General features: G+C 40.9%; 1 protein-coding gene across 1 annotated transcript; it reads left to right on the top strand.

Moving 5' to 3' along the window:
* Positions 1–4,228: 4,228 nt before the first annotated feature.
* On the top strand, positions 4,229–10,229 carry LOC140953197 (D-alanine--D-alanine ligase-like). The gene is made up of 6 exons (XM_073402696.1): positions 4,229–4,249; positions 4,622–4,929; positions 6,673–6,815; positions 7,926–8,082; positions 9,024–9,178; positions 9,931–10,229. The coding sequence occupies exons 1-6, from the start codon at positions 4,229–4,231 to the stop codon at positions 10,227–10,229; spliced, it is 1,083 nt and encodes a 360-aa protein (XP_073258797.1).

The following is a 10,229-nucleotide window of genomic DNA, read 5'->3' as shown; positions in this document are numbered from 1 at the left end:
CCACCCCCTCCGGATAAAATCCCCCCTCTAGCAATTTTATTGAAATGAATTCGCTTTTTAACGACGTTTTGATGCTTAAAATGCTATTAAATTCAAACGCTTTATTGAAACGCTGTTTTAAATCCATTTTATAAGAACCCCTTCCCCCCACTTTTAATTTTTATAAGCCCTCCTTAATTATTAACTAATCCTTACGCAGTTGTATTACGGAAGTTTGCGGTATTCTCCGCTAGGCATTCGTTTTGATAAAACAAATAACGGAATAATTTCGGTGAGCTACTTGGCTCTTTTAATTCGTACGTAGGTAAAAGAAATTTTCGTTAACAAGTAACGCATGAAAAAAGTGCCGTGTTTTATATGGAGTTGCCGGTTCCAAACGTTTCGAGCCTAGCCCCTCAACAGTAGAATTACATGTACGTTAGAACAGGTGCAAGGTTTGAATACTGGGTACGCCACGAATTAAAAATGTGATAAAAATCAACAAAACTAAAACTTTGTATCCACTAATGAAGGGCCAAGCCCGAAAGATTTGGAAAACAACTCCATATTAAAAGCGGCACTTAAGTTCCAACTTTAATTTTTCATGGTCATTTCCTTTACTTCATTCTTAATAAACGATGTTGAGACTGCCTTCCATTCCCTTCCCTTCCCTTCCCTTCCCTTCTCTTCTCCTCCCTTCCCTTCCCTTCTCTTCCCTTTCTTTCCTTTCCCTTCCCTTCCACTCCTCACACTGTGGATTTCGGATTCCAGACACTGGATTCCAGTTTTTGTCAGTGGAACTTGGATTCTGTATTTCAATCGTTTGTGGGATTCCGGATTCCTTGGGCTGTATTCCGGATTCCATAGCCCAGGATTTCGGATTCCTACAACTGTACTCTGGATTCCAAAGCACAGGATTCCGGATTCCTCCAGCTGTACTTCGGATTCCAAAGCGCAGGATTCCGGATACCTCCAGCTGTACTCCGCATTCCAAAGCCCAGGATTCCGGATTCCTGCAGCTGTACTGCGGATTCCAAAGCCCAAGCTTCCGGATTCCTCCAGCTGTACTCCGCATTCCAGAGCCCAGGATTCCGGATTCCTGCAGCAGTACTGCGGATTGTAAAGCCCAGGATTCCGGGATTCCTCCAGCTGTATTCCGGTTTCCAGAGCCCAGGATTCCGGATTCCTACAGCTGTACTGCGGATTCCAAAGCGCAGGATTCTGGATTCCACAAGCACAAAATTTCCCAGATTCCGGAATCCGGATTCCCTTACATGGACCTTTACAAGATTTGAGTGGTATGATTTCTGTGATCGTTGCGCTGAAAGCTTGCCTATGTTGTGGTTCAATTTTATCCTTGGTTTAAATTTTATTTTCCTTTGTTTCAAACTTATTACCCCAGAACAAAGAAAAAGGATCAAATTGAACCACAACATATACATTCCCCGTATAGTTTCTGGAATGAGGAATGTCTTCAATTACTCAACTATTTTATAATTAGGGGAAAGCTTTCTTTGTGGGCCTGTAGGAAAAAAATCCCTCCAGACCCAAGTTATGGATTTAGGGCTAAAATCATCGCTATAAACATGAATCAGAAAGCTGAATGACCAGTAAGAAAGATTTCATTAAAAGTTAATGAATACTGACCCCTTATTTAAGTTTACTTAATATCGATTACCTTATTGTTCTGGCCCCAATTGTTCAAAAGGTGGTCAGCGCTACCCATCGGATAATCTGGTGGATAGCGCAATTAGTTTTCGTAATACTTATCCACTGGATAGCGATTTATCCGGTGGACAGCGCCTTCCAACGTTTGAACAACCGGGCCCTGTTGTACTGTTCTGATTCAGCATACAGTATTGATGCAATTAGCTTTATTTTGTCAGTAAATTTCACTAGCGCATGGACATACGCACGCGCAGAATGGCATTATTGACTCTATTCGCGATACCAGCTCTCCTCAACCCGATGATCAACAAGTGGACGTTTCGTCCGCCATATTGCTTTTGATATGTTCGCATGAGGTCTGGGTCAAAGTGACCTATGATTGGTCCGCGGCCTTGTGCTTATGCTTGTGCTTATGTCGATCCCGTTTTCAGTAGTCAAAGCTACGATATAAGCATAAGGATAAGCACAAGATGAACAAACTTGTCCGTTTTCCTTGTGTTTATGCTTATGCTTATGTCGACCCAGTTTTCACTTACTTACATACGTGCTTCTGCTTTTGCTTATGCGCTAGTGAAAACCAGGCTTTATAGAGCGTTTTCACTCACGTTGCCAGCATCTATGCGACTTTATTGGAACAAAAGAAAGAAAAGAGTTCAACTCCCACAGGACTGGTTTGGGACACCAACATGGCCGCCGTTTCATTGTTTTGGAACACCAACATGGCCTCCGTGATGTCATGTGTAAACACTTTATTGAAATGTTTTTTTTGTGGTATTGTAATTGTGCCTTAATCAACAGAATAAAGTGAAATAATAATTCACTTTTAAAAAATAAGCAACGCTTAATATTACATATGACTTATGAGAATGAGAAAGAAGATTGCGAATATTTTGAGCGTCCTTGACCTTTTCCCTTTTCCCCTTTTTTATCTTTTCAAGCCTATCAGTTATGGTAATTATGACGTCTTTCTTCACAAAGAAAGTGCTTTCCAAAAGAAAATAAATGCAAAAAGAAATAACTGTCATATAACTCAAACAGTGAGTCTTTCTTTGTATTACCTTATGAATATGCGCATACACGTGCTGTGTTACGGTGTTGGGAGCGTGCTGTTACGATAAGCTTAAAAATCCTATCGAGGGTCACAAATGATGAGCTAACCTAAATAAGGGTTAGGCGAGAGAACGATTTTTGGCTTCACTTTTGCCTTAAGGAAGGCCTTATAGTATGATGAGCAGGTCACTTCGGTGAGGTGAAAATTATTTAAAAAAAACAATGACCTCTTGTTACACCCTAGTTACCACACAATGACCTACTGTCCTATGAAACGGGCAAAGGCTTCGCTTCTTAGCCATCTAGAAAATTATGACCTCGCACTACACACACGATCATTGTTCTCATGTGAACCAGTACCGAAAAAAGGCTGAAAAACGCACGCTGGCCATTCAGGTTGAATACATGCACATTACGTAATATAATTAACAATTCAGAATATTCATAAAACACGTATCAAAGCACGCTCACTCTGTTTTCTAGGTTCAGTTACAAGGCGGGGGCTACGAGCTTACAACCGATCAAACTTCAAAACATTGGTATGTCAGGTTTCTGTATGTATGTTGAATTGTTGTTACTTACTTACCAATAATAGTGTAGTTTTGTTACGATCTTCGGTCTTATTCATCCTGCAGGCTATTTTTAGGTCTTAGCGTTCATTTTGCTATAAAAACTGGTTCTGGTCGATACCTAAGCCTGATTATGATCGTTACGATCGCTGCGACCGCTGAAGTGGAAACCAACCTACCGATATCGTAGCGGTCACTGAGATAAATTTCAGCGATCGTGGTTATCGCATCGATTATGAGGAAGCCACTCTCCAGCGATTGCAGGGATTGTAGCGGCAGAAAAATCTGAAAAATTACCACGATGGATCCAGGAGACACTGCTTAGGGTCACCCATTTCGAGATGGCTGAAGTCGACCCCAAATGATCCGAGTTACGGTCTCCTGGACAGCAGCCCGTACTGTTTTACTCTGTCTGCATTAAAGTCAAAATTGTAGAACTCAAGGGCAACGATTGAATTTTCTACTTTGTCCTCTTTCATTGTCCCAACGAAACCCTCACTCGCATTCTTTGTTCTGAAAAGACTATTGATGCGCTATTGATTAGCCTAGCCTAAGAAAACAGCCTAAGCAGCGGTGACGTCTCCAAATGTCGGCTGCGCTGTTTTCTCAGGCTGCCATGCAATCGGTTCAGTAGAGCCTGTAACGCTTCGATCCTTATTTTGATCCGCCGCATACTTATGTAGTCCAGCAATAAGAGTGGGGGGTCGGGGGGGGGGGGGGTGGTGGTGTGGGGAAGGAAGGGCCGATCCTTCCAAAGGCCAATCAAGAGAGTAAGGTCCATAACAATTGCAAGGCTTTTTAAAACGCCCCCATCGCATAGGGCGTAAAAACCTCAAGGCATGCAATTGATTTCTTTTTTGTATAAACAGTTACGGAGACGGCATTTACTGTAACCATTTATTATACTGGATAATTTGTATTTGCAGAATTTAGACTTCTGAATCAACTGACAACAGAAGAAAATGGTGAAGGAAACCTTGAAGGTAATAAAACACCATCACCCTGCTATTCCAAAATAACCCTCCATGCTTCGATCAAAGCTACTTTTAAATTTGGCCGGTGCAGGCAAAGCAAAGAGGACTAAATATTATAAATATGAAAGAAAACTGAAGTCGTGTTGCCATCATTTTTGAATAGGGTGCGTATGAGTTATTGTGATATGTTCCTTGCGGGATTAATTAACACGGACCTTTGTGCCTGTGGTGTGAGTAATAATTCAGTTCCCTTTTAAAAAAGTTAAAGTAAACAAGTGCCTATAACAAAATCGAAAATAGTCACAGGTATCTCCTTTATAAATTGGAGCCATTTGTATGGATCTTTATAGAAAGCGGCTCCTTCTCTTGTTACTGTTTTAGATTTTGCATGTTTTGGGTTCACCCTCGGATGACTACAGCTTCTCCTTGGATATGTTTTATGGAGGCTCCTTTGATGATGGCACGGGATCTGGAAAGTATTCCTTTACCTACGCGCTAGTTCGACCTGATGGCACCTGGTCATTTGCGAAAAAACTCTCTGATATTGTAGACGTGGAAAGATTAGAGGAAATAGGAAACAATGTGGAGAAGATGGACATCACAGCCGCCTTACAGCACATAAACTCTGTCGTCAAACCTGATCTGACACTGCTCCACTTTCTATGCTTGAAAGGAATGACAACTTACAGGTGAGAATAATAGCTTTTATGTTATTCCAAGAGAGAATAATAGGACAGAGAAGAAAACGCCCAGTCTAGCGCTTAGCATTTCCCCAAAGATATTTCTAGATCAATCAAGGGCATGAAATTAATTGGAAGTTTGTTTCTGGAGAGGCCTGAAAACTTTTATTCAGTTTTTTCAAGAAAGAATTTAAACAGTCGTCATTAAAATATTCTGCATTGTTTCCTTTAATGCAGGTGCAAGTGGACTTGATGACGTTTCAAACAATCGATTAAAATGTGCCGACGTCTCCATGGTCTCAGGAATTAGACTTTAATTACAACCTCTGAAAATAACTTCAATGAAATTCACAGACCCCGGTAAACGCCCTAAGATTCCCTGCTCTCTGTCCTGTTATTCTCATTGGGTTGTTATTCATGATGATGATGGTGATAATGATGATGATAATGATGATGACGACGACGACGCGACAATGATGATGATGATGATTTTAAGTATTTTTGCCGGGGACAAAAATTTCATAACTGAGTGGGAAACGGGGTGCGACTAGATAAGCGGAGGAGAAGCTACCACTGGTAGCTACCGGTCTTGCTGATGTGCCATAATGCAACAGGAGAATCTAAGCAGGTAAAAGGAATAATTAAAGGCCTTGTTACTCTCATAGTCTCGTCTCCCACTACGCTGCCTTCACAAGATGGGTATTGAACAAGAAAACTGAACTTGTGCAGCTTGTGCCGTAATTTCACAAGGCGTATATTTTTGTATGAATGTGAACATATAAACGTGCGTCCACGAGATGAAAAATTGTCAGCCAAGTTGAAAGAAGTGTTTCATTATACAATTCATATGGAAAAATTGAATTTTGGTTTATGCTACAGTTCCTTGTGCACTCACAAAACTTTGTTTGCTCGACCTCTTTATCCCCACGGAATCAAACGCTTTTCATGTAACTAATTTCTATTTTCTCTCTTCACGCTACCGTAGTGTTCTCGCCAATAGCACAGCTCGAACATCCGGTATATAAAACACACAGCCAGCAAACCCCGTATTCACTCTGAAAAAGGCGGCTAGCGCTGGAAATGTCAGCTTCTCAACCCAGGGGAGGGAGATACTCAACAAAATTTTATACGTGGAGGCTCCAGCCCCTAACTCTTTTATATACCAGAAAAGGTACCCCTTTCGTATACGTTTTTTTTTTTTTTTTGACAAATGGTACCCCTTTCACATACCAGTTTAGAACGCGGCATCCATTTTAACTGCTGTATATACACCGTGAAATATGAAAAATAAATCACTGAAACAGGAAGTGTCTTGTCTTTTTTCACAGCCATAAAATGTGCCTGTTATCAATTTTTTACCCTTTCACAGACCGCAATGGCAGATTTCCCTTCCCTTTCGTATACTTCAACTTGTTAAATCCTTACCTTCTGATATACCTAATTAGCCTAAAGCCTGAAAAAGGTACCCTTTTGGTAGGAGCCTCCCTGTATGGGCCATTATAGGGCATTGTAGGGGGTAACCCCTCCAGGGCTTCTCAACCCCCCGGTGGCCAATCGACTTTATAAACTCAGTTGATAAAACTAATTTCTAGCATTTCACTGACCCCTGACGCAACACCACAGTTTCTTTAGAAAATGACCCCTTCATTCTTCATCTGCTCGACCAAGAGCCATTATGGCTCTTGGCTCGACCCATCTGCTGGACCTAGTCGGTGACGTATTGTTGCTGAACCCTTGTTCTTCTTGTTATAGGGCTCTTTTCGAAGCGCTGGATATTCCCCTCATAGGTGGATCAGCAGAATCGCGTTATCTTAGCATGGACAAACTAAAGACACGGGGTGTTTTGCTGGCCTACAACAATGTCTCTTGTGCCGAGGGATTAGTTCTCAACAAAGGTACACGTCTATTAACGGTTAACATGGGACAGATATGATAGTGTTTTAGAAAAAGAAATTCTCTTGAGTCGAGGTCTGGGGTATCACTTCCACAATCCACTCTCCTCTTTTCGAGTTGATAGAACTAAAGTTTACAGAATAGTTCGTAGCACAAAGAACACGAGAGCCTCAAACCAGCCGGACGCTCTCCGGACTTCTAACCGAACTCTACAATACTAGTGAACTTTATCGCATGGCGAATGTCTGTTTACGGCGATAAGTCCACGAAACAAATGGTATCTTAAAAATTTTATGAAATATCACCAGTTAATAAGAGGAAAAACTTTATCCCGCAGTTCCACGGTACAATAAGACCATGGACCGTCATTCGTGTTTTTTGCCATTGCGAAGTCAGGCAACGGTGAACTAAGAAATGCCCATGATAAGTTGCGGTATGATGCCTACGTTTTTACGCCGGCCAGAGAGTCTAGGATCAACTGTCATAATGCGACAACGATTTCCGGTGTTCTCTTGATAAAATCTACACAGTATCCTGATAAGGACAGCAAAATTTTCGATATCGATTATTCTTTCCCGTGTAACGGGAAATTTTACTTCCGGTAAACATAAAAACCGCGCAATCATTGTGACATCATTCCGGGATGTTCTGTTCCGCGGAAAACAAGAAACGACTAGGAAATTTGCTTGCCGTAAAACAGAATGTCCTAAAAAGACGTCACAATCATTCCCTGTCTCCTGTTTTCAGTGGTACGGTTTTGTACCCCACCGAAAGTGAATTTCACTTTTTTGTACGTCCTGAATCACGGCAATGCGGATATCCGAAAAAAAAATTTGCTTCCCTTATCAGGACACTGTAATATAAAGATTCTACTAAGCAAAAAATAAGGTCATACACACTAGCGCCGTAATATTTGATGGATCTGTTCTTCCCCTTCTGTTAAATCCTAGCTATTGTGACTTTTAATTTTCATTCCTGTCCGCATTGATTATCAATTTTGCGAGTAAGAACTGTGTGTAGGAAAATGTCATCGTGATAAATAACCTTGAACCTGCTTCCTTGTAGCGTACTGTGAGATTATTGAAAGTGATAATTTATTTTTTTGGTCACAGGAGACCCAATACCAACTGCCCATATCAAGTATCCCTGTATTGTCAAGGCAAGCAAAGGAGAGGATTCTAAAGCAGTGCGACTGGTAAGGGACCGGCAGTCTTTAGATGCAGCAATTGAGCATGCGCTGACTTTCTCGAACCAAGTAATTATTGAAAGGTAGGTTCTTGTCTTATCTGTTTTTCGCGTTTTAAAAACTATTCCCAATTCCAAACATTTAAGCTTTTAATTAAGAAGAGAATATTTGGGGTGACAGTCAGTAGCTGATCCTTATCACTGCCAAAGTTTCGGCATTTAGCACTAAAATGTTTCTTCCCCGCAAAGAATTCACTGTCAGAAAAGTGGCCCAAATGATTAACTGAAAAGGGAAACTCCATTTCAAAGGAAGAGTGCGGAAAGCATCGTACGCACGTAAACGTCATCCCTCAATGTTCTTAAATCCCGGCTGAGTAGCAGTCAGCTACCCCTTTAAAGAGTTTGGACAAAGCTTACCTCGTTGACAGGTACGGTAAGAAAAGGAGGCACAAATCGAAAATAAATAAATAAAGCGACATGGATACAAACATTTTGGCTAAACAGCTATCTCCAGAAAGGCTGTCGGAAAAAATTTGCACGCAGCAATCCCGAAAGTTACAGTTCTCGACAATAGGGCCATTTATACGAGGAAAAATAAGACGCGTCTTACACAAGACGTCTTAAATAAGACGCGAACTGTACCATTTATACGAGCACGTCTTATCTAATAAGACGCGTCTTAGCTAAGCCGCGTCTTATTTTAGACGAAATGTGCCGTTTATACCGTTTATATGGAAAGTTCGCGTCTTATGTAAGACGCGTCTTATTTTTCCTCGTATAAATGGCCCTAATGTAGCTGTCGAACCTACTTTTGTTGCTTTCCTTTAGCACTCGCAAACATACATCCATAGGCTCTAGAACCATATTCTTTGAAATTCCTTTGGAGACAGTGAACTCAAAATCACCTACCTACAATACCTTTCGGGATTCTCGCGAGCACTTTTTTTCCGACAACCTTTCTCCAAATAGCTGTAGATGCACTGTGCATCTTTGCACTGAGGCATGTTTGTGCCGTTTTTGTACAGATTCATAGAGGGACGAGAGATTCGGTGCGCTGTAGTCAAATCAGAAAAAACTGGAGATATACAGGCCTTGTCGTGTATAGAATTCAACGTACGTAAGGATGGCATTCGTACAACCCAGGATAAGTTACTCTGCGATGAAAAAGGATTACCTATTTGTGAGTATCACATTTCTCTTCATTCGTATAAACAAATTCAAAATAAATCATAAATCTTGGCTTGATCCATTAAATTCATATCAACACTTGTTAATTCATTAATTGCCCAACACTAAGTTATGATCAGTGAAAAGAATATGTACCATCAGTCACATGTACACCTCGGTAAACCCCCAAACAAATCAATACAGTCAACTCTCTCTAAGACGGACACCTTTGGGACCGGCACTAAGTGTCTGTCTTAGAGAGATGTCCGTCTTATAAAGAGTCAAATAAAGGGAATAAACAAAGGAAGGGACCAACTCTAGGTGTCCGTTTTACAGAGGTGTCCGTCTTATAGAGCTGTCCGTTAAGAGAGAGTCGACTGTAAGCCATTTGCACGATGGCGTCATTTTATTTACTGCTACGACCATAATCCTTTTCGTTTTCCTTTAATATTTAAATTTTGTAATCCCAGTGAGGTTTGAATAACAAAAGCCCTAATTAGCACAAGAAAGCAAAACCCTGAAGGGTTCTGGTCGTAGTAGTAAAATCATGTCATCGTGCGAAATGGCCTATTGGTTAAAGGAATTAGTAAGATAAACTTAGATATATTTCTAGCAATCGCTTTTCTCTCAGCGGAGAGATCTAGGCGACAGACAGAAACAGGTCTGTGTTCTCCGTCGGGCCAGTCATTGGTATCAAATAATAGTAAACTATCGAGATGATTTTACATTGAGAGTTGTTACTTTTTTTTATCTATCTTTACATAGGCAAGGCACCAAAAAGTAAGACTTGGTTTCTTGATCCCGCAAAGGAAGCTGAGTTGATAACCCGCATCCAGTCACAAAGTCGTCGAGCTTTTCTAGAGTTAGACCTGCAAGACTTTGGCCTTTTCGACTTCCGGGTAGACCTTGAAGGAAATCCATTTTTTCTGGAATGTAACCTGTTCTGTTCGTTTGGTTTTCAGAGTTTTCTTAATGTAGTTGCCAGGAATTCTGGTTTTACCGATGAAAGTTTGTTTGATTTAATGGTTCAGAACGCTTTGTTACGGAAAGAGAAGATTTACTGA

This window comes from Porites lutea, chromosome 11, assembly GCF_958299795.1.
Source record: "Porites lutea chromosome 11, jaPorLute2.1, whole genome shotgun sequence".
Classification (NCBI taxonomy): domain Eukaryota; kingdom Metazoa; phylum Cnidaria; class Anthozoa; order Scleractinia; family Poritidae; genus Porites; species Porites lutea.
This window is presented reverse-complemented; position numbering and strand designations above follow the sequence as displayed.

Coding starts and splice junctions, on each gene's coding strand:
- LOC140953197 (XM_073402696.1), top strand. CDS start 4,229: ATGGTGAAGGAAACCTTGAAG. Junction 4,930..6,672: donor AAAGGAATGACAACTTACAG/GTGAGAATAATA, acceptor TTCTTGTTATAG/GGCTCTTTTCGAAGCGCTGG. Junction 9,179..9,930: donor TGAAAAAGGATTACCTATTT/GTGAGTATCACA, acceptor ATCTTTACATAG/GCAAGGCACCAAAAAGTAAG.